General features: G+C 42.2%; 1 protein-coding gene across 25 annotated transcripts in view; it reads right to left on the bottom strand.

Moving 5' to 3' along the window:
• The window catches only part of FNBP1 (formin binding protein 1), a 95,454-nt gene that overhangs the window by 35,883 nt on the left and 34,525 nt on the right, over positions 1–25,046 (bottom strand). For all 25 annotated transcript variants that reach the window (XM_086763521.1, XM_086763520.1, XM_086763522.1 and 22 more), the window contains exons 3-6: positions 23,184–23,240; positions 20,514–20,661; positions 9,745–9,807; positions 8,817–8,921 (exon numbers count right to left, since the gene is read on the bottom strand). In XM_086763521.1, coding sequence (XP_086619647.1) covers positions 8,817–8,921; positions 9,745–9,807; positions 20,514–20,661; positions 23,184–23,240 — 373 coding nt within the window. The remainder of the gene's footprint in view (positions 1–8,816; positions 8,922–9,744; positions 9,808–20,513; positions 20,662–23,183; positions 23,241–25,046) is intronic.

Below are 25,046 nucleotides of genomic sequence, written 5' to 3'. Positions count from 1 at the left end.
CAATTTTCTAAGACACATTCCAGAAACAGCAAGAGGGTCAATGGACACACTGTCTTCTGGGTTTACACAGACAGAAAATGCAGCTCCTCAGGGCTGTTACGGTGGGAGTGATATGAATAACTGAAAAGGGCAGAAAAAAGCTTTGGCTGCCATTCAGCTGATCCACACTGAGTGGAACAGTTCAACTTCTCAGCAGTCGCTCTTGTCCAGAATGGCAGAGTTTCCAGTCTAAACTTTGGTGTAATTTTCTTTCTTCTTTCTTTTCTCCCATTCTCCCCCCTCCTTTTTTTTTTTTTTTTTTTTAAACCCAGACAGCATGTGAGATGCATCGCTGCCAGGCCACTGCCTGCCAAAAGAGATCCGTCTTTGGTAAATCCAAGATCTGACTAAAATGCAAACACAAAAAAAATCACCCCCGCCCCCCACCTCAACTACCCAATCCCTTCAAAATAACTTAATGATAAAGGCAGACTCAGAAACACTTCACCAATTTCAGGAATGCTTTCAATTGCTCACAGATTTTTCAGCTGCAGGCTCTGGTCCTCCCTCACAGACACATAGCCGCTCTGTTAGGAGCGGGCACCATCCCGACCAGCAGCGGGGCGCCTCTTGGTAGCAGCAACACTGGCAGTGTTTGCAGAATCATTAATAACAGTGGGAATTCTGCCATGAACTTCAAAACAGGGCCAGGATTTCAGGCTTGGATTTACATAGCCTCCAAATCAAGCTCCATTGTTTACTATTTTACAATAACCAGTTTGGTTCCTCTGAAGAGGCAAGCAGAAAAAGGGTTTGAAATTTCCTTTCCTGAAAGCAGGGAGGGAGAAAAAAAAGGGGAAAACAGGGGAAAAAAGAAAAACCAAAGAGAAAAATCCTTACTTTTAACATTAGAAGAGGTGGGAAAAAAAAAATCTGAGGAGCTGTGGATCCCTAAAATTCTTTGGCTGAATATAATATACAAATGAGCAAACCGCTGACAGGGGATGGAAAAATCTTCATCACCAGATCTCAGGAACTGTTATCCAGCGCAGTCGCACTGCGCAGAATTCTGCCAGACTATCCAACTGCTCACTAACAGAGATATACTATAGCAACAAAACCCCACTGAAGCGCTAACAAGAAAAACGACCCGAATTAACGGAGCGGGGACTGTAATACAATAAGCACGCTGCACAAGGCTCTACGACAGCTCTTGAACTGCTCTGGTCACATCTGCACTGAAACTACCTTGCAGCAAGGACTCCCCTGTCCGTGTCAGTCCTACACTCATATGACCAGCCCTGCAGCGTGACTAAAGGCACAGTCGCTCGCCGATTAATAAAGTCCGACAGCTAGAGGTTACTTGAAATTTTTACTTAAGTGAATGAGCCCAAACTTTGGTTGCCTGGCTTTAGACTTCGGTTCTGCCGCAGACTGCCTTGCCTAAATGAGTGCTCGACTGCCCAGTTATAAAACAAGTGTAACGCTTGTTCTTTTCTATTGTGTCCAATCGCCTCAGTTCTGTCTGAAAAGTGTTCAGAGCAGTCTAAATGCTGTGTAAGAGAAGGACCGTTACCTAAGAATTAGGAACGGCAGCAAGCACCACCGTGACACACACTAGAGAAGCGCCTCTCAGCACGCTACTCCAGGGCCCTAACGAAGTAACTGTGCCTTGAATCCAAAAGTTTGCCTCCTTGCACTGCCATGCTCATGGCACAAACACTAAATATCCCAACTCTCTGGGTGACCAAACTGCACATCCCTGCTAAGGTCCAGTAGCTTGCCATACAGCTCAGAAACCACAGCTCCATGAGGACACCTTACAAAAGAACGCGGTGAGTGGGCCTGAGTGAGGAGGTAACAAGAGAAGATGTACTTGGAGCAGTGGCCAACAATGTTTAAATGATTTCTGGAGCTCTGTTTAGTTGTACCAACGTAAGCGATTAAATTCTGCAGTGTATAAATGTCAGCATTGAATATAAATAATGAAAATTATTTCAGGACTGTGTAATAGATTGCTTAGCTCATACTTTGAATACTGGGCAGTTCTAGTCATCTCTCTCCAAGAAAGACTTTACAAACACAGCCAATGCAGAGTGGATAGTAGGGTCGAAGAAAGTTACCGGTACGAATTTGCTAGCCTTAAAATTCAGCTTTATGGGTACAATACAGTAATTTAAATTAACTACGTACAAAAAGTTTCAATTCTGAGGTCTCTTGCTTTATTTTCCTGTCGTTCTTAAACAGGTGAAGATATCTGTTCTAATATTTTGACAGAATAAGCATGATTATAAACAAGCTTCCCAATTGCATAGCATAAACTAACTGCTTTGCATTCGCCAAAAACGCTGGTTATATTACACTTCTGATTCAAACTATAGTTGATCCTTAATTCAGAAATTGCTGTTACGCCTCTCCTTCACACTCCCTTCCCTCCCTAACTTGTTTGCTCCTTTAGCAATCCGCCTCCCGCTAGAGTTGTATTGTTACAAAACTCCGTCAAATTGCTATGTAGAGCATTGCTGCAGAGCAGTACCGCTAAGAGGAAATCAGCTCGGATGGATTTCTTTATCTTACACAAAACTGACTGCTGCTTCTCTTCAATGATCTCGGAACACCAAACACAGCGCATGCACGGGACACATACGGATATTTAGGTTTTCTAGCCGCTCCTAATGCAGTCCTTAACTCTTTATTGAGTCGAAATCAAAAGCCCTAAATGAGTCATGATTCCAAAAGGGAAACAGCTGCTACATACAGCGTTACAGACAGCAGGTTGTAAACAAGACTTACTCTTCCAAAAATGCAAATGGGTGTCCTGAGGGACTCCCTACATTCACACACCATACCATCCATTAGGAAGGAAGCAGTTCAGGAAAGACACTGAGGTCTGTGAAACGTTGGTGTGAATCTAATGGCCTTAAATCACGTTATCAAGAAAAGACTGCACTAGAATTGATGGGAAATTTGATCCGTGTCACAAGCAAAGGCACAGCAGAGTTTAGCTAGCTCCATTTGTGGAGCGAAAGAAAAGCAACAGCCTAATCGAATTATGTAAAACTCACCACCGCACAGAGAACATGGGGAAATCTTACGCAATATCCAACTCTCAAATAAGAAATGCACGGGCCAGGCGCTATTGCGCTGTGTTCAGGATTGAGCCGTACGCTCCTTGCCTGCATATTTCACTGAGACATTGCTGCTGCACTTCTATGAATTCAGAGCAGAACAGAGGAAAAGCAAAGCTTCCGGAACAAATCCCTGCAGGAAGTATTCGCCATACTAATGACATGAATACTGCAGAGCTTGTCCACCTTCTAACATGTCCTTTGCATGGCGCTACATTTTCCAGAATGCTGAGAGGTTCATTATGCCAGTAGGTGCCTCGAGGTGGGTAGGAGGGGATACAACAAACCCCACTGTCACAGGGCAGATGACTCAGCATCTCCTGAAAAATTAGGCTCATTAAGTAGTTATGGTCTGCAGAAGGCAGGCACCCACAATCTCAGGTTATGCTGTGGAGCTTCCTCCTGACAGTCTTAATTTACTGAAACCCCAGTGACACACAACACAACAAGACAGCGCTAGGCTGGAGATGTTCCTCTACGGTTTGTCTGTGGGGTTTCAGCGATGCACGCTGCATCCGGCTCCACCGCAACTTGACTGCTGCTCCCACAAAGCGCGCTGCGAATGGTGTACGCAGGACAGTGCTGAAACACAGGTCAGAGATTTCTCCAGAGCCCAAGTAGCAATAGCTGAGCGTACCCTTCATTGTAAGGATGCGTAAATTCTTAATGAAGAGATTGTGTCCTACAGGCTGGAAAAGCAGTTTACCACTTGACAGCACAACCGTGTTTGCAGAGGCAGGAAGATCAGCTTATTCCAAGAATCATTCTAAGCAGCAGTATTTCTATGTTTATGCTCAGTAAGACTTTGCCAGCGATTCAGCTAAGGCTGCCCAAAGCAGTGTAAGTGGAGGTGTCAGGAGGGAGATACAGACTCTCCACACTGCGTTGAAATGGATGCTGAGCATCCAGGGAACGTGGCATGAGAGAAGAGAAGAGAAAATGAAACTTCCAGTGTGAAACGCCAGTATCTCTCTGTAGTTATAGTTACAGATTAGAAAATTAATGTCATGGTGATATTGTATTATGAGGTTTTATGCCATTATGCAAATTTTAAGCTATTCTGGGACTCCAAAAAATCTTAGCTATGGGAGACATAACCTGATCTGAAAGTCACAAAGCACCGGGAAAAGCTCCTAGAGATTTCAATAAACTTGAGATTACTTCTATTTCCTTCAGTTTCTCCACTTCAAAAACAAAATAAAAAACAAACAAAAAAGGGCAGTACATCTAAAACTTGTAAGTATCTCTGAGTCAGCACAGGAATAGAACCATCAGCTTTTTAATTTTTTTTTTATTTTCATATATGACATAAGATGGGTCAGAGACAAGAGGAAGGAATGGAATTATAATTCTGTAATAATAATTTTGGATATAAGTTTGGATAATTTTGGAGTAATTTTGATTTCAAACTGACAGCTGACTTGCAACAAGCTCAAGCAGCTGTAAGCATGTAAGAAAGCAAATTCAATAGGAAAACCCCACTTCCCCAGAAAAGATCTCTGAATGTCACAGGATACAAACAAACTTTTAACACAAGTTCGTCCTTCTTGGGTGCAGGTTGAAGACTTTACTAAAGATGAGCCAAAAACCCACAGCAAAACAAAATATCCACCCCGTGCTTTTAGCAGTGTCAGGAGTTTCTTGACTTATGAGAGTTAAGGTCAAATTTGCACTTTGACTTTCTAAATCAACTACTGAACTACTTTCTAAATCCACAACACATTTACATTAATCTCAAAAGTGGCCAAGGTGGAACTCCCCTAACGCAACAGGAACAAAAATCAGAGCAAGGTCATCAGCCCCAACTTCAGGAGAGCACTTCTGCGAACTCACAGCTCAAAATTTTTTACTGCTCATAGCTGAAGTAATTTTCCAGCACAATTATTACCTAGGTCGCCAACATATGACCATGCTACTCTTCAGCAGAGACAGATCCTGCCTGACACCAAGTTCCCCAAATCCCTGTCCTCCCTCTCAAATGCTATGCAATCAAGAGGCAAAGCATTCACCTCCTCCCATGGTGGGCCCAGCCATTTCCTCTTTAAAAACACATTCTGAAAAGTCTACTTTGAAAATAAACCTTGAGAAAAGCCAGTTGGTTTTTTTGGGTTTTTGTTTTTGGTTTGTTTTTTTTTTTTATTTTATTGCAAGAAGTCTGCAAAGGCACCACTGGCTACCACATTATCCCATAAAGATGTCAGCTTTTCAGTGACTGCAGCTCTAAAGAGAAGGAATAAACAATAGAGCGCTTCCTTATATGTACACCAGCTCCGCGCTGGTGACAGAGACCATTTCCCCAAATGGGCAAAAAATGGAAGCAGCTCCACTGTGGTTTTTGAAAGAGAACTGCTTTAAAGCACACATGCCACTGCGATCCAAATGAAGCCAAAGCTCACAGCGATAACGACAAGGCTTCCCGGCATTAGCATCAGGGTGTTGCACCACTTACTTCATCTATAAGGATATTTTTGCAGTCAGCTTCCTACCCTGACTTTGCAAAACTGAACTGACAAAACCTTTGTGCCAAACTGCACTTTGTGTTGACAGTTAGACGTTCTCTCTGTGAACGTCAGTTGCTGGTAATTGAAAGGCTCAGCGCAAGGGAGCTCAGGGCCCTGATCCACCCTCCTTCGGTTCCTGTGTAAGATGGTGACCACTGCAGAGACTGAACACCGCTTTTTACTCCATGTTCCTGCCACCGAAAAAAAGGAGATAGGAGGAAACAAAGCTAAACACTCTGCTCGGCTATCAACTGCCAGGCTGGCCAGCTGTAAAGATGATCGAGCCCATAGTGGCTACAAAAGCGGCACAGAAGGCACGTGCCCTCTGCACATCGAGCCCGGTCTGGTGCTGCAGAAGGAGTTTGGGCCGAGGTGCAGCATACCCACCCTGCACATCTAGCCCTGCCTCTGAGCACACGCCTGAGGCCCTTTGGAAAAAGGGAGAAAAAAAACTTCACAAAGTAACTTAATCTGCTTCTCTGCCACTATTCTGGTTACTCGGTCCCAGCAAACTGTGATACCAAGAGTTATCCCTTAGGCAAGGCCATGTTAAGTGCTGGTAGTTGGCAGCTCTGTCACAGAATTCACAGTTGTTAAAGGCTACAAGGACTACAAGGACTGAACGACAAGAGATGTGAGCATTTCAGAGCCTCAGAAAATTTAGCATTGTGTGTACTAGGGAGCTTCAGCTATACATTCTTTTGATTGCATGAGTCACTGATCACTGCAGAATTTTAATTCCATTACTCTGTAATGCACGATGATAAAAAATAGCTTCAGTGCCTGCTCAGGTTTGCAGTACAAGCTAAAGTAGCCAAGGTGTCAATCTCAAACCAAAGAAATGGGGGCAATCAATCCCACTGCTTGAAGAGCACCTTGTTCTGCCAAAGTGAATAGCATTGGCTCTGAACACAGCCAAATCATCTGCTGTCCTGGCCCGACAGATTTCTGGGAGCTTTTGGGAACAAGAGTGCAGCAGCCACACAAGGGGCAGGAGAAATCAGAACCGCTGCAATAGGAGGAGGGAAAAGTCATCGTACTGCTTTGTTTGAAGCTGCAGTTTCTGCATCTCCCGGGAGCGAGTCGGCGAGAGCTGCCCCAGCAGCAGCGTGCGGTTAAACAATATTCCATTCTGCACTGGGAGTTATGTAAGAGCGGTCCCAGTCACACGGGCAGAGGGAAGCAAAGAAAGGGCATTATTCACAGCCTGACATGGATGAACCCAGTCTAACACATGCGCTTGGAAAACACTGTTCTCTCTGTTCGGTAATATTATTTCACATTCCACTCATTTTGATAACCTCTCCCTTCTCCGTCTATCCCGCTGACTGAGTGGACAGTCAACTGATGCCTTCTCCAGAGATCAACCAACACACAACTGCAAATTTTTTTTTTTTTAATTTCAAGATAGCACTGAGCCTCATTTTGCAATAAATGATTTCTAAATTTCTATAACTTTTAATTGTATGTATTTGTAAGGGAAGCCTGTCTGCTTCACTTTCCAGGGAAAGAGCACCAGGGTAAGGATTGCTTCCTGGAATTTCCCTAATGGTATCAGATTGATAAACGGCCAATACACAGCCTTTCACTCCGACCAGAGAAGGACAGCCTTAGAAAGGGATGTGGCCATAAGGAGTTTCAGCCCTCTTTCAAATAGAAAGTCATGTCTCTGTTTCCCTTTGACATGGCCTCAGCTTTGAAAAAAAATCTAGGGCAAGTCCTAATTTTATCTACGATAAAAATTTTATTCTAAAAATCACTTTATACGGATAAAGCAGAGATGATCCTCTGTCAGAAAAGCCCACGTGTGGCATTACGTCTTTGACAATCCTGTAATGTGCACTCATCTGTAAAGTGCCCTGGCAAATGCAGACGGCAACAAAGGATCAAATGTGCACGGTGAATTTACAACTAATAGCCAAGCAAATGACAAGGCCATAGAGGTATTTTTTCCTGTGATAAGACAGTTTCTCCAAACTTTCTGAGTTGCTTTTTCATTTACTATCCGAACTTTCTAATAGCATCCTTGATGCTATCTGCTAGGCAACCTCAATGATGCTCAGCATACTGAAACATCTTAAGATCCTACAGATGTAAAGAAAAATTTGTATTTGCTAGTTTCCCAGGACTGAATTAACAGAGAACAGAATGAAGCAGACCTCTCGAGGAGCAAAAGCTACAAGGGCTATCTTGGACTAGAAAAGATTCCTTGCCTATAATTCAGTTTCCCTTCCTGTTCCTGCAACAAAAATGTGTGGTATATTTTAAGCTTCTGCTTCCTCCTTTCCCCCCGCCTTTTTTTTTTGTTCCTCTCAGTTTTATTTTCAAATGTTCTGGTTATTTTCTACCTATATGAATCAAACTCAGGGAAAACAAAACTGCCCTTACACATTGTACTATGGTGTTTCTGATTACATTACTGCATCTTCTGAGCAGATGTGTAACACCAAAAAGAGAAGCAATTTAAACACACTTCCTCCCTCTCCATTGCTTCCTTAAGTTACAGGTACATCACTGGACTTGGACATTTAAACTTTAAGCATCCTTCTGCACATCTAATTTTGAATCAAACTAAAGAGAAAAATATTTCAAGACTGATATGCTGCAACAGAAGAGTATGTTTAAAATCAAGCATCAGTCCAAAAGCCCCACTGAATGGGGATCAATGTATAAAAGCCACAAACGACACTGCAACCAGACAACAACTGTGAAATAAAAATAAAAGCTATCTGCCATCCATGAAAAGTGTGGATTCCAGGATTCTACATAACAAAAAGCTGTCCTGCTGCAAACCTAGGACAAAGAACTAAAATCCTCGTAATATTTCATTGCAACCAATGATACCAGGACATCTTAGAAGCTGATTTAAAGGCAGGAAGTTTAGTTCTACCTGGATCACAGAGCGAGCAACAAGGTGTGGTAACTGCAAGCACCCCTCAGGGAGCCCTCACAAGCTTGGCTGATTTTGCATAAACTCGTTTAGAGCAGTGTTAAACTCAGATATCATCTTACTGAAGAAAACTGACCGGATCTGTTTAGAATTTTTGTGCAAATATAGGTCTCTGCAGTGATCTCCCTATTTTTAATTAACCTATGGACTGACTTAAGTCAGGCATTAAGCCTCAGAGAGTTTATCCTACCAGCAGGACTGAGGAACTAAACCTACCACACCCGTGTTTACAAACGGTCCCTCCACTCTCTGGCTTACCTTTTCAACATCTGCTTTTGTAACATTGATGTCAGCATCCATTTTCTCAAAATACTGCTGTGCTCGATCAGCTTCTTTGCAATCCCGTTCAAATCGCCTTTTACTCTGAAAAGGAAAAATAGAAGCATTCATTATGACACTAAAATTTCCTAAAATCAATACCTGCCCTGAAACTGATCTGTTGCAAGAACTGTCAGATTTTAGGACTTGCTTGTTTATAATGGCATATATTTTCATATCAAAGAACTTCAAAAGACAAAGTTACCAGAAACACATTTTTTCTTTCCTTCTTCAGGCTGCTTGATTCTACCAACATCACTAGTATTTCAGTATTTTTCCCTGTGAGCATCTCTTCTGCGCTGGTGGACCAAATCACACCCTTCCAATGACTTTGTCATTTTTATGACACACAACAAAGGAGTTACTAAGATGCATACACTTGCAAGTAGGACAAGTAGGTTATTGATGTCCCTTTTCTTTATCCTCTCCTTTACTCAACAGTCTCACTTTTCACTCAGCATATGAACAGTAATTCCAAGGTATTTACTTTTGAGAAACAGCACCTTACTCAAGAGATGGTCCCATTCGATTTATTCATGCAGTATGAAGTTATTAATCTTACAGTGGAATATGTGAACAGGACCCTTAGGGACTCCGCATTTCCAGCAACCCTTAGCACACTTCTCAAGTCATATCAAATTAAATACTACTCATGATAGACACAGATCCCATGGAAAGCAAAACGTGCTATTTAAATAGGGTTTTTTCCATGCCTACCAGTATACTTAATATGGCAGAGTTTTAAAAATTACATTTCTACAGCTTTTATCCATACGCACTTCTTACTCCAAATAAAATGTTTGGAACCGTCTCTATGAAAACAGTATAAAAACGACTTAATGTCACATTTGAGGAAGTTTCCACTTACTGCTTCAAGTTGTTTCCAGCAAGTTTCAATATGTTGTTGTGCCTTTCTGCCATCGTGGAAGTGCTATTGAGAAAAATAAAAGAGGAAAAGAAAACATTTTGAACAACAAAAGAACAAACAGCCAATTATGCTCAAGGAGTTCCAGAAAAAACTAGAAATTATCCTGACAGCTGTGTTCTGCAACGCTGGTAAATTGAGCAGGTGTACGATGACTATCTAATGTCTCAGCAGGCTGCAGATGTATATTTGCATCAATTATAGTGGTTAGTTCGACTAAGGCTAATTAATCCCTTTAGCAATTCTACCTTGTATTGTTCACTGTATCTCCTAATTATTGGTTTCCCGCACCACAAAATCCAAAGCACTTTTATCTGAAGAGTATTTCTTTGGTTACTGATTGAACACTAGCACTAAATTAAAATTTCTCTCTACATGGAATTTACCAAGATGCCCTTGATTGACACGTTCTAACAACTGATGTTTGTCCTGATTTTCATTCAGACTCAACATAAAACCCTCTTCTCCCTAGTCACTGGCTGTGTGCATGAGGCCAGCTGTTCATTTCTCTTGAGAGATATTTAATTCTTTGGGTCCCTCCAGAAACCCATCTCTCCCACACAATGGGGGTGTGCATGCGCGTGTGCACAATAAGGTGTTACAGAAGTGTTAAATATGAGTTTTAAATACTATGTCAGCTACACAGTAAAAGACAATGAGCTTTTCCTGATATCTTTTGGAGCAAGAGCCCTAATCGCAGTTGGTTTAAATAGCTGTTCTTAGCCCTTACACAATGCTCTTTATCAGAGAATGTAATACGCTTCAGATATTACCCCCCGATCTTCCCTGTGCCTCACTTTTCCTCAGGATAAGCAATCCGTTCAAAACCATTGCATAAGTCAATGACCCACCTCTGAACAGAAACGTTAACGCAGCCCCCACTGACCGTTGGAACAGGTTGCTCTCCTTTATAAACCACCTTTTAAAATATATTATACAGCAAACTACAAATAGGAAGAGAGATGCCTTTCTGCTGCATTATTTACCGGCAATTAGAACGTTTCACTCAAATACAGATATGGTTTCAAAAAAAGTCTGATATTGCCAGACAATCCCACTGCAGCTGACTAGAACTCACGCATTCTCAGACCCACGCAGAATCAGACATCAGATACATTTTAAGCAACACGATACCAACAATCTGTTAGAGTACAAAAGCTCCAACTTCAGAACAGTAGCCTGCCACAAACTGCCAAAGTTGGGAAAATGTGCCTGCAAGCACTTTCTAATTGGCAGCTACTCGGTTTCCTGCATCTCTCACTAAGGCAGTTGGTATTTTCCTCCATCAGAGGCAGGTTTCTGGACCAAGCACACCACTGACATTTCTTCCCAGCTGCCATTCTGGCTCCAGCAGATAAACCAGTAAGAAGCCCCAAAACTGCGATTCTCTATCACCCCATGTTCAACAGACTTGTATTCCCTTAAAAAACAAACAAACAAAATTACAATAACCTTCAACTCGTCTGCAAGAACAGAGGAACATCACGCCATCCTGAGTGCTCTGGGTACTGTCACCTGCAGTCCCACACACCCACTGTTGAGGGGGGATGTTCACCTATAGTTGAACATAGGGGCACTCGATAGCTTTAACATTCTGGATAGTGTTTATTTCCGCATAGTTTCTTGAAGCAGAGAAGAGAGGCACGATGGCAGTAACGCTTTTAATCCTGAGCGTGCGCCATGCTCAGCTCTGGCTCTGCTCCTGCCTGCTGAGGAGGGAGCCTGCGGCAGCCGGGCCACGGAAGGGAGCGCAGCTGACGGCCTGGCACTCCAAGTTGATTTCAGTTCCTTTTGTGAATCATAGAACGGTTTAAGTGGGAAGGGACCGTTAAAGCCCATCCAGTCCAACCTCCCTGCAAGGAGCAGGGACATCTCCAACCAGATCAGGTTGCTCAGAGCCTCATCCAACCCGGCCTGGAATGTTTCCAGGGATGGGGCATCCACCACCACCAAGTCGGAATCTGTCTCCCTCTACTTTAAAACCATTACCCCTCGTCCTTTCACAACAGGCCCTGCTAAAAAGTTTCTCCCCATCTTTCCTGTGGGCCCCCTTGAGGTACTGGAAGGCCGCTATAAGGTCTCCCCAGAGCCTGCTCTCCTCCAGGCTCAGCCCGTGCTCACAATCCCCATTTCCTTTCAACTCTGCCCGTGACAGATACTGCCTCTTCCCTGCCAGGGCCCTTTGAAACGCTCCTCATTGCAGGCTTGCTTTTGTAATAAGAGTTTAGGGAAACAGTCCCAAGGAGCAACTGTAATTTAACACTGTCTTTTTCAATATTTTGCTAATGAGCATGGAAAAATGTGAAAATCTTTAACGGTGAAGTAAGTAAAGTTACTCGGCCTGTCGTCATACTGCACTTCCAGCCCCCACCAGCCTTTGTTTGTGCGCTTCCCTCGTCACCGGCTCCGACTTTGCTGGAGTGCAGGAAGGGACGTGATTTGGGAACAGCTGGCCTGGATGAAACCTAGCACCGGCAGTGACCCACAAACCTTGGGAAAACAAGATGCTGGCTTAATTTAACAGAACATAATTGTCTATAGGGGCTGAATCAAAAGCATATCAGATAACAGGACTACCCTGAGCTCGTATTTTTAAACCACTTCGTAGTTAATCAGTAACATAATTTTAGTTTTACACAAGCCATCCCTGTTATTTCCAAATTTTTCTTCTCTGTGAAATAAACTCTACAAGCTGCTATAAGTACATACGAGAGAAGCAATAAGCCCGAGCCGTATGGCTGAATCTTGTTCAGATTTTGCTATATTTTGTGGTTGTGAGTTGTTAGGTTTTTTTCAGAATCTCTTTTTTTTGGCAAAAATGGAGTACTGAGATATAAAGTAGACGTTACTGACGATTATTAAATAGTGAAACAGGAACCAATGTCAAGCGACTGATAAATATGGGTGCATCAATTTTGGAGATTTCACTGCAATATAGCTTTTAAGTGGAATCATTTTCTAAATATATTTACAACCCCCAATTCTTGTTGTATTACCCCATACATATCCTCGTCCTGAGAGACAGAGCTACACATGATAACAGATGCGATAGGTATTGAGAGCACTTCTGCTTTGGCAGATCTTTTGCCCTCAGAGAATGATTTCAGTCTTCTAAAAATTAATTTTTTTATGTGACGCAACTACGTGGGATCTTCCAATGATCTGTATTTCTTCACTGTCGCCATTTTACGGGTAAGAAAACTGAGACAGCACGGTTAAGTGATCTGCTCAAAGTCATACAGGAAGCCTTCAGTTTCCTCAAACCCCGTACGATCTTCAACTTCCGCAAACTCATTTCCTTTACAATCTTCTTAAACAGCAAGTGGGTTGGTTTTTTTTTTGGTTTTTTTTGGTTTTTTTTTAAAGCTTTTCCCCTCCTCCAAAATTTAGTAAAAATAACTTAAAGATCAACTCTTCCTTGATAAGATTTCAAGATACAAGTTCTAATTTAAAGAATTTTTTTAAATCAAGTGAAATAATTGGTTATTCTACATCTGATGATTCGGCAAATGGGAACATAAATTATTTAGCAAATCTACCATTCTTAATTAATCACACACATTTCAGCAGCACAGGGATGAATTTAGAGCAGTTGATACAATACAGAACATTAATTTTTGCCCCCAAACTTATGCACCCTAATCAGGCTTTCTATTTTAACAACTCAGATCACGAGCAAGATTTACGGATCACACCTCAGGTGCGCCAGCGAGACGCTTGCAGCAGCGGTGCTGGTTGTTCACATGCCGTTATTTCCCCCAGACTCTTCAGCCATATCCACAGCATTTGAAGCTCACATCAAAAACATGGTAAAGTAGGAGTCTGGGTTTTATTCATGTTCCCTACTCGATCTCCCTAAATCACCTTTTAATCTATACTTTGGAGTCTTAGGCTAGAAATCACCATGCCAACTTTAAGAAATCCCTGAAAAATATTTTATCCAAGCATTAGCCGTACTGAACAGCTTAAAACAGAGCAGCATTACCCAAACCCAAACCATACTGGCTACACGACCACAACTGCCCGTATTCCCTTGTGTTAAAGCACAAGGCAGTGAGGATGTCTCAGGGCGCTCTGAACAATCCCTAGTTGGCCACATTTTGAGTGCAGGTCTCCATCCATACCTATGATCACAGGACAAGACACCTAAAACCTAGATTATTGGGACCTCACAAAAGATTTTCAGCACAGTATTATGTTGCTTATAGGAAGTCTGGGGATTACATCAACTTTTTAAAAAGCATTCATTATATTCTAAAGACTCCCAGTTCAAGGAATACTCAGCTACAGCAAAGAGTTTTAGGAAGAGCAGGAAAGCCACATAAAAAGACACAGTGTCCACTGGAGTGTTTTCCTTTCTAAATCAAGTCCTACCAACCGGTGTGCTCTCCTCGTTACCACGCTGACTGTGTTCGTAACAGCTGGGGAGAAATCCTGGCTGCTACGCAATCAAAGACAAAACTCTCATTGACTTTTGTTCGGCTCAGATTTCACCCATGTTGATCAAAACACTGAGAGCAGCGAGCGAGCTACCTACAATGCAGCACTTGTTTCTGCCAGCACTAGTACAATACGTAGCAGCAGGATATTTTCGCAAAACTTGCTTGGTATGCAAGAGGGTTTACACAGCCACACGGCTCACAGAGCTGACAACAAAAACTTGGTAGAAGATGCTTCATCTTCTTTCTGACCTTTTGAGAGGAGTGGTAGAAAAGCAAGATTCAGTTAAAAGCATCTCATGAAGGACAATACACTCTAATAATTTTGCTGAGGAATTCCTGTGTGGTTTCAAGTGAAAGAATTGCCTGAAACATGTAGACTACCAGCATGACAACAGGGCTGCTTGTGCTGTATCGAAAACTGACCCTGTGAAACATTTTAAGAGAGGCTGTACCAGGATAGAAAGTAAACAGCAATTGATTGCATGGTTAAACTTAAGATTTGCACGTCTCCAGTCTGTTTGTATTAGAAATAGTCAGAAAAATAATCTTAGTTAATTTACATGCATAGCATATGGTTCATTTGACAACATCCTATTTAAAAATTTTCAAAAAATATATATGACAAGGTTGCTTCATTCTCTTTTCTGTTTTCAAACTAGATAATACAACACACTGAAAAAAGAGTTGCCTTTGACTTCTATAACTGGCACTCTCAGCTCTTCTTGACAGTCAATATAAACACAGTCCTAGCGATGCAGTACTTCCTCGTCCAATTCAGATTCTATCTCCACTTTTGTTACAAGTGATTCCTAAAATAACACCCAGTGATTAAAGCATAATAGAGATGCAAATCAGAGAACATTATTTTTTCCTCAGTTTTCCCAGCTCAATTCACAAAAAGCCTTGTCAAACGTTTCTCTTCTCCTGGCTCCAAAGACAGGAAACAGTCTCCTCAAAAGAAACCTCGGTTTCCAAGAATAGCAACATACTCTTGAGGTCTTATCGCTCTCATGTGTAACGAGAGTAGCAGAAGACAGTCCCGTGAACGTTGATATGAGACACATGACTGCCTTCACACACGTTCATCTTAATACCGTGGCACAACTCCCTTCTCCTTGCAACCTTCCATGTGAATGTTATTCTTAACATGCACCTATCAGCGAGGTCAAACCTGAACCAGGCTATGTGACTATCTGATCAAATTGATGTTAATTCGACTGAAATTGTCTCCTCCTGAAGTGGTGCCTTCCAAAGGAGCTCCAGTTACACACCACTAAGACCGAAGTTTCTCCGTCAAAGACCAGATCAGCTGTACAAGACTGGCTGCTGAGAGATGTGACAACAGAAGGATGGTAAGAGAAATAGCAACCTAAAAGACATCATGGCAGTACTATTTATGGTAAATTGTCACTTCATGCTACTTATGACAGATTAAGTTCTTATACTGGGAATCATATCTCAGAACTTCTTGGGCAGAGACAACTGTGCATTGTGCTCCTCTCCCAGCAGAGCTGCACTGCACTCCTACAGCTTACCAGGACAACTCCACGGGAGCAAAGCTACAGGGATCCTTGCGAGCACTCTGCTCCACTGGCCAGTTCTTCCAGCGGTCCTGCTGAACCACCTGGCTTCACGGCAGCAGGCCAGAAGGCCCTGGATTCAGCGAGCACAAACACAGGTATGGACAGGTTGGTTGGAGACCACGTACCCCACTCTCAAATCCATCCTTGGGGACTAGTCATGTCCTTAAAAGCCCAGCTGTGCAGTAAGCTGGAAGTGAGTTAGTCACAGAATGAGAGGTGGGGAAAGCTCAGTTTCAATCTCATCAACCCAAAGTTTGAAATTTGGCAAATCACTTCCTTTCACTGTCTCTCTCTTCCTCTTCCTCCTACCCGCTTTGCCGTTAGTTTGTCCTTTCTGGAAGGCAGCAACGTCTCTCTGTCGCTCTGCAGCACAAAGCACAGCTGTGCTCCAAACACACAGAGACCTTGAGGCACATCCACAACGCAACACGGAAGAACCCACTGTGCACTTGACAGCGCCATACTCTGCCATCCTGTCTCGCGCTTGCACGGTGCATTACGCCGTGAGAAATTCTGTTGAAAACCACAGAACTATTTGCAGAACAGTGCACTATTCAGAATGAATGAATGTGGCAGAATTCCCCCAATTATTTACTTTTCATCAACACCTGAGAGTCTCCAAGAAACAGAAAGTTCTCTGACATGCGCACCCCCTGTGCGAATGCACACCGGGAGGGCACACACGCTCCACCATGAAGAACCAGACCATTTTTGCTCTCACAGTACCATAAGGATGCATTCATTCCCTGTTCCCCTTCTACCCTGACACAAAATAGAACGTATTGACATCAGATAAATTCCCTCCCAACCACAGAATCCCACTGCTGCACCATTTCAGTCTGCAGCAAAGCTCTCGGCTTGTCCTTGACTTTCATGCTTGATTGTATGGAGCCAGCCTACCCCCAAGGGGAGGTGGAGGTAGGGGTGAAAGCAGCAGCAGTAACAAGAGGGATAGTTCATGACTCCCAAATATATTTTTAGCAAAGCAGACATGAGCAATGGCTGCACAGAGCAGCTGCTGCCAAGGGAGATTGCAAGTCAGACCTAGTTTGTGACCACAGATCTAAATCAGAATTGTCCCAGGAATTAATTCCCAGGTTTCTATCCAAACAAACTACAGTATTGAGGGTTTTCCATCAGCTATAGCTGAGAGAACACCTAAAGCAACCTATCTCCTGTGAAGATTTAAGAGGGGAAAAACAAAAACAAAAAAACAAAAAAAAAAAAAAGGAATTCTCAATGTTTGGGCCACCCTGGCTACACGTTTTGTCAGAAGTCCTCTTAGGTTATCACCCAAAAAGTGAGTAACAAAAAACACCAGTGTCTAGATAATTTTGTTTTTAAATAGAACAAAGCATGCTGAGTAACCTGACAGAGCAATATGGAAAAGCAGATTCCCTGCTTTTTCACCAAAATACTGGTGATCATGCTCTCATATGGAGCATAACTGGTCTGCTTAGGAGCTGCTGTCACAACAGCCACAATGGCTGGGGGTAGAAGTCTCGAGTACATCGCCATCCTGGAAAGAATCTTTAGTACTCGTGAAGCAAAGTTCAAACACCACTCTTGACATCACTGGGATCATCTCCTTTTCTTTTGTCACAGACAAGCAAGAAGATGACCCAATTTTGTAATATTGCAGGGCCTCCAGCTCTAACCTGGCACCTTTCCACAGCTACCCCAAAGTAAGGTTTTGGTGAAATTGGGGTGGCACAAAGAATGAGCACAGAAGCTAGTTCTTTCCCTGACCCATTCTGAGAGGCGATCCCTAATTGATTTGGGTGTTTTGGTGACAGAGGTCTTCGTACAGTGAAGAGGAATTCAGTCACATGCATCTGGCCTCAATCATCTCAAAAGGAAGGAGGATGGGGTATGACCTTCACATGCAGGGCAGAACTGAAATTTCAGCTTTGAAGCAGCTAGCCAGATCCCGGCTGAAGATGAGAATTACTCACATGAGAGCATGGACACACTAAGATCAAGACAATCCAAGAAGAAGTTGAGGTGAGGAACTGTACTATAAAGAGTTTCACAGCTAGAAAGAACTGAAACAGCGCGAGGAGCTCTCCCTCTTACACGCACACATGCTGTATGAAAAGCCCCATGTGAAACTTAAGTGACTGTGAGGGCAAAATAACTCATCTGGTACAGAGATAACATTCATGCGGGCTATTCTATGGAAGTGGAATGTGTAATATGATAAAGTTTAATGCACTGATTGACCTTTATTACTGAAGATACTCTTTTTGTGGAACTTGTGTATTTGCCTGATTTTTCTTACCACTTTCTGATGATCAAAAACCATCATGCCGCAAAGCATGTGATCTGTAAAAACAAGGGTAACCCAGAACTCTCCTGAGCTCCAAATCAGGCCAGAGGAAAGAGGAAGTATCTGTCTTTTGAACAACAGTGCCAAACCACCGTGAATTTGAAAATCATCCCACTTGTCCAACCTCCAGACTGTCCTGCTTGTTTTTCATTAGCTGCTTCTTCCCCTATTTTCACCAGTAGCACCTATCTTACATAGGAAAACACGACATACGCAGCCATCGAGCACATATTTCACAGTAGTCAAACAAATCCAACATAGTAATTCCATGCCAATTGCATTTTATGCAGCATAAAACCAATGTAAGGCTTTATATACTGTCAGGTTCTGCGCTGCTTATAGTCTATGGGCTTGCACTTGTCAAGGAAAAGCAGTATGATTTATTATCGTGTGACCTCAGTCATCTGCTGGTGTAATTCCACTTTAATCAGAGTTAAATAATCATGAAAAGACAGTAATGCAGGCATGCAGATTCCACATGTTTGAAGACCACCCCACTCATCCCCCACGACTCTATGAGATGCACAATTCCTATTGCATATCAAAGGTGTTTCCTTTGGAAACATGCTCTTAAGTCCGATATATCTGTCTGACCACTGTATGCTGTACTTGAGTTCACCTTTCACATATTTACACTTACGACACCTCTGTGTACCATTTCCATCTTCCAGGTGTGAAATTACAACAAAAAGAGGAAGGGTGCTTATTTATCAGTCATACTGAAATCACTGGAATCACCATTTCACAGGTATTTGGACACCTGAATGACTTAATTCAAACGACACAAGACTGTGGACAAGCCATTCATCAATTCGTATCATAAGAGGTTTTGCCAAAGCATCAGCCCTCTAATATTTACACAACCACCACCTTCCCCTTCCGCAGATCCCAGCAGGACTGATGCATTTCTGGTTTACGGTGGTATGAAGTCAGAGAAGCCATGAATGAAAAATGCCTGAAGGCAGAAGCCTTCAATACCATTTGCTTATAAATGAGAAATCTACAGGAATCGGACAAGGATTCATAATTCATACAGTTTATACTCATGTTGCAAGAACAAAACAATCACCCACGACTGACAACTGTTTTCTGTGAAAGGCTAAGAATTATCAGCAACAGCAGGTAAATACACTGTCAGTTGGTTTTTGCGGTTCCCATGCTGTTATCACTTGAACAATATTACAATCAATAATTTTCCTGTCATTCACCCATTACTTACATGAGCCATACTTACTACAAAAGTGATGTTGTACAAACACAACAAAAAGCAATACAGTTACTGCTCACGTTCTTTACAAGACAGACAGGAAAGCCTCTTTCATCGTATTTAAAATGTCTAACATATTCCAGTCACCTTATACACTCATATAATTGAAAAATTAGGTAAAAACATTAGAAGTGACAGAAAAAAAGCCATACTAGAATGCTGATTTTTTTTTCCACTCTGCTTATTGTACAGAGTCCATGCTGAATAAAAGGTCATGGAAGTGGCTGAGAAAACATTCTAATCACAGCTGTTTGTGAAAAATCCCCCCATGTTACTGCCAAAATATTAAGTCCCTGAAAGATCACACACCATTCTGCAAATTAAAAGTATGCTTATATATTCATTTCCTCTGTTGTTCGACTTACCATCCCAACACTGTACTTTAATTTCCAGCACTCTGATCCTCCTGCACAGCACTTCAACACTTCAGTGGGACTATTTATAAACGTGCAAGTTTTGCTGGACTGAACAAAAGTACTTCTGCACTCTCCATAACGGACCAGCAGTCTGGAAATTAAATATAGTGCCCTGATGCTCCCTTGCCCTTTGCTTAGTCATTTTATATTTGTGTTACAAATATTTGTAACAATAATCCTTGGAATCACTATTTCATGCCTATACATCCCAGGGACAAAAGGGTTCAAGGCAAGGAAGAAATCACATCTCAATTATATGTCTTTCAGAGCTGGTGACACAAACTCATCAGCTTTGAGTACTTAATCTTAGGTTCCTAAAATACAGTACAGTAATACAGTTTCTGTTTATTTCAGGCTTTACACAGCGCTTCTGGACTCTTCCCTAAACAAGCTTTGGCTAACAGAGCCTTAAGCACAGATGGGTCTCTGACCTTATTTAGCAGGGATTCTCCTGAAGGCATTGCTGTCTGATTTTATAACATTTGATTCAAATGGTTCAGTGACTTGGCCAGGGCACGTAACCCACTTTTCTAATGCTTGGTTCATTAGCAAAGCTCATGTTTATTAGCTATAAAGAAAATTTTGAAAACTATAAAGAAAACATTGAACTCCGATACCACTAACTACCCACCTTAAATAGCAATTAATTGTGAATAATAAAAAGTGATCAGTTACCGATTTCCTCTCTTGTTTCAGCTCCTGCACGTAGCGTGTTAACTCTCCAGTGATAAGAGAGGTCATGTTCTCTGAAATGACCTCATGCTGTCCGGCATAGTCATTCATTTCATTTAAAGTGGCTAGGAAGGCTCTAGTTGATGTGTACCTGCAGAGGATAAAAATGCATTTTGCTTTTAGTCCCTTACCTTTCAGAAAGACACACTGCAAAGGGAGGTTGTATCCTTCTCAGGCTTTTAGTGTTGCTACACAAGACTGAATATGGATTAGCACAGATTCACTTGATGGTACTTCTCTAAAGGAAGCCTATCCCACAAACTGACCCTTGTCTGATAAGTTAATCTCCATTTAGATAGTTTGACACTGGCTCTTAAAGTATCACAGCTTTAGAGTGCCAGGTTTTTTTATCAGCACAGCTCTGGGAGTTCACTACTCTAATCACCATCGACCAAACATTTCCAGTTGTACTCTTTCACGTTCTACAATTCAGTGCAGTCAGTGTACCCTACCTGGCAAAATCCTATCCACATAACCAACTTTTTGGCTAGCATAGTGCAGAAAAGAAAACTTTTCGTGGTGTAAATTGGATTTAAATCAGCTGCAGTTTATTAAGTTTTCCACAAGGCAGTGAGTTGACTAAGCAGATGTTCATTGTCAAGCCACATTTTTAGTACCTTCCATCACAAGGTTTTTCTTATAAAATAATCCCCAATACAACATTCCGTGTATTATTAAAAGGAAGAAATGAACATCTGTGCACACGATTTCAAAACAGCAGATTATGTCACTAGCACAGGCACCACAGAGCCAACAGAGCTGCATTTCAATACCCCAGCTGGCTGTGCTGGTCAGCTGTGAAACAGCGGCTTTGAAGCACTGCACTTGTACGTACTGGAAAAACTACTTATATTAAATGGTAGTGGTCTCCACTGAAAACATCACCTAAAGCTGAAAAAGCAAAGAGAGAGAGATTTAGAGAGGAGTGGTACAAGTAGGGATGAAAAGGCATCTGAGAAAAAAACAGAAAAAAGAAACTTGGGAAAAAAAAAAAAGAGACTAAAAATCTAGTCCAATACAAGCAGTCACATTCACAGTCAAGTTGTGGTGCCTCAAGAGCAATCCCAGTTGCAAAAGATAAGGGATCAAAGCCACAGAACTACAGACTGACAATAAGCTTGAAAACAGATCCCTTTTAGACAGTGTCCGAGGCACCCAAAGGTCGCATGACAAATCTCCAGACATTATTTAGAGACATGAGGAAACTATACCGAGGTGAACACTATATTTAAAAGGGCAAAGGATACACAGAATCTTCTGTGCCACATCACATGAATCTTTTAACTCCAATATCCTTTTCCAGCAATGAAAGATGTGTCAAAACCCGTTGTAATAACCTCAAAAATACCCTTTTATGGTACAGCTACCCAAAGGCTGATATATTCCTAATCCTGGGTCCAGACCAAAATAGCTGATGTGCTGGTAATGTAAGCTTTCTCATGTAAACATCAGAATGTCAGAAAACAATGGCATAAATAACTGATTCCCAAACAATGCTACTAAAAATAAATTTAAAAGAAAATGAGAAGGCTGTTCTCCCTGTTAGTACTAGCCACTAGAGTAAATGCATGCAGCAGCTTGGGGGGTTGACCCAAAAATCTAAATTAATACAATCAGTCCAGCAGTCCAACCCATATCCAAACTCATATGAAATGTTTCAAATTTCAAGGTCAAGGGTTTGAGTCTGCTGCTGGGCTCTCGGGAGGCAGAGCAGCTTCCAGCAACACAAGGCTGCAGGGTCAGAGCCTGCAATGCTTTCCTTCAAAGCTAATGCATTACAAAACACCAACGTTGAGAAACTTCAGAGTCAGCGTGCTCTAAGGAAAAGGTCCTCGCTGTGGCTTATAGCCTCCTCCTCTAGAAAGGTCTCTTTAAAGAATATCTTTAATCTCATCAAGGGCAGGAATGTTCCTAATGACACATGGTGTAACATCACCTTTATGCATGTCCGCAGTGTCGCTCAGTTAAGGAGCTTTGATGCTGCGGTTGCTATCTGCATTAGGGCCCTGCCACCCGAGAGATAGACTGAACACGTGAACCAACAGCAGAGAGCTGAGGCCACGCAACATCCTTCAACAGGAGCAAGTCATGCTTTGATCCATCCCAGGATACTGGGAGTGCAAACTACATCCTTCTGCTTCCTCTTCAAGAGCCAGTGGTTTCTCTCTGGACTTATAACATTATCCCTTTAGTAAATTACTAATCTGTGCTGTCAGTTCATTTGAGTAATTTAACACTTAGACTGCTCCAGTGTCATTCTGTTTCTGTTCCTGCTGAAAGTAGTTAAGAGTTTGGTCATTCACTTCAAACAGCCAAGATCATGCAGCCTGGATTAAAGGTTTTAAGGTACGTTAAAAAAACCAAACCACACAAAACCAACCCCTAAAATCAGGCATCCAGAAATCATAACATAAAGGGAATTGAGTAGTTACACACCAAATCCAAACTCTGAAAATCCACTCCTTAGTATGCACTTTCTGCATGCATGATCTTTATATTCTGTCACTAGACTTTAAAATATTTGGTTTACAAGCCAAATCCTAGTTCGTAACCCAAACTTTTCCCCCCTCCTCCATCAACGCATGCTCACCCAGCAGTGGATCATGAACATACCTGTATTCTTCCTCTTCTTTGGAGTTCTTTTTGGGTTGGTATTTCTTTGAAAGATTCCTACAATTAAGAATACACATATAAAGATTAAATTTCAAATCTCCTTTACAAGAACTGCATAACATTTGCATGCAGACGCATTCTGTGGGGTTTCAGTTTTTATTTGCTGTGACTAGACACCTTCTCAGAAGTATGACTGCGATTAGGCTTTGATTGCGCTATAGCACCACTAGAACGGGCCACACAGTGCTCCAGTCTCTATAACCACAATCAAGTAGCAGATCTGTAACCAAGAAGTTAATAAATTAAATTAATGAAGTCAATACACCTGAGGTTCCAGTTCTGCTGATGCACAAGTCTCCTTCACCTGAGCTAAAGGAGAGACCCTTTTACAGTAAAATACTGGTGCTTAGACACACAGACATGCTTTATAAACTCCACCCAGCAGAAGGTGCTGCTCCGCACCCAAAGGTGGGCTGGCTTGTTGAAGTGTGATTTGCTGCAGATGACACTCATGGCCAGGCAAATTTGCCTGCCTTTAGCAGGGCACTTCCAAGGAAGAGAAAAATCTTCATTAAGCTGTGGGAAGCTGCACCAAGATGACAAAAGGGGGATCACTTCATGATTATCAACTGATGCTAGGGGAAATGTGAAATTTGATTATCTCAATTAGCACGGATGCTTGCATCTCTCATTACTCCACGTTCAACTAATGATTTAATTTTAAAATATTGATATGCTCTTCAAGAGATCATATCTTGAATAAGAAATTAGAACACAACTCTGTTAGCACATTTGACAGTTAGTATATAGCTTCCCTTGTCCTGAAAGTGGCGACTGAGCACCCCTCTCCAGCGGCACACCAAGAGCCCAGTGAACCTGTGCTGTCCTCCTGACACCGGCCACACCTTGCTGATACCAAAAAGCTCAACATCGTTATGCATACTGCACTGTAGCACAACGCATCTTTTAAGCGGTGCAAACCAGAGAACTGACAGATCTCACTGAGCAATTTCAAGACCTTTTCAGTGCTGCAGTGCTGGGATCTCCTCTGTTCTAAACTCAGCCCTATTACCAGATGCCTACCTGTAGCCTCTGTTACCCTACTGCGCAATGGAAGCGACCTGGTTTAGCTCTACAAGGCTGTTTCAGTGATGAATAACAACATACAAGCAGTATTAATTGAATCATTGTCCAAAGGACTACCAAGTTTCATTGATCTACCCGTGCCAAACTATTTGGAGGACTCCCAGAACGCACGCATTTGAAAGAAACCTGCTTTTTCAGGTGTAACCCACTCCCTGATGCATGCCGTTTTTACTGCTAACTGGGAGACAGCAGGGCCTCATCTCACATTTCTTATTCCTTTTGTTCTCCTTAAGGAATTAGGAAGCATCTGCCCAAACAGAGTAGTAGCCAGAACTGTCACAGATTTGCACAGACAAACATGTGTTTCTCAAAATTTAAGTATCCCTGTGGGAAGGAATCCAAATGAGCACCTCCTTTCCAGTCTCTGCCTTCTCTGAAAAGAGGATGCTGTGAAACAATGAACTTTCCTCTAGTTCTGCATACAGCAGCCTTAACTAAAGACTACCAGCATGGCAAGAATTCTGCAAACTGTTCTGCATGATTACTGTGAGTCTTAGAGCACTCTTCATATTCCGTGGGAATGCCTCCCTGCACACACCTGCTTAAAGAGGGAAGGAAAAACCACAAAAAAAAAAACCATGCCAGAAGACTACACTACTAAAGCATTTTCACATACACTCAAAACGCACATCTCCCTGCACTGTCATGCTGCCCAGTTAATTCTGACATACACAGCTACTGTCTTCTTGCAAACCAAAGGTGTAGAAATGCTACAGA

The sequence above is a fragment of the Chlamydotis macqueenii genome, chromosome 20 (genome assembly GCF_036417535.1).
Source record: "Chlamydotis macqueenii isolate bChlMac1 chromosome 20, bChlMac1.mat, whole genome shotgun sequence".
Classification (NCBI taxonomy): Eukaryota; Metazoa; Chordata; class Aves; order Otidiformes; family Otididae; genus Chlamydotis; species Chlamydotis macqueenii.
The sequence above is the reverse complement of the archived record's forward strand: the minus strand, read 5'-3'. Positions and strand labels throughout refer to the sequence as shown.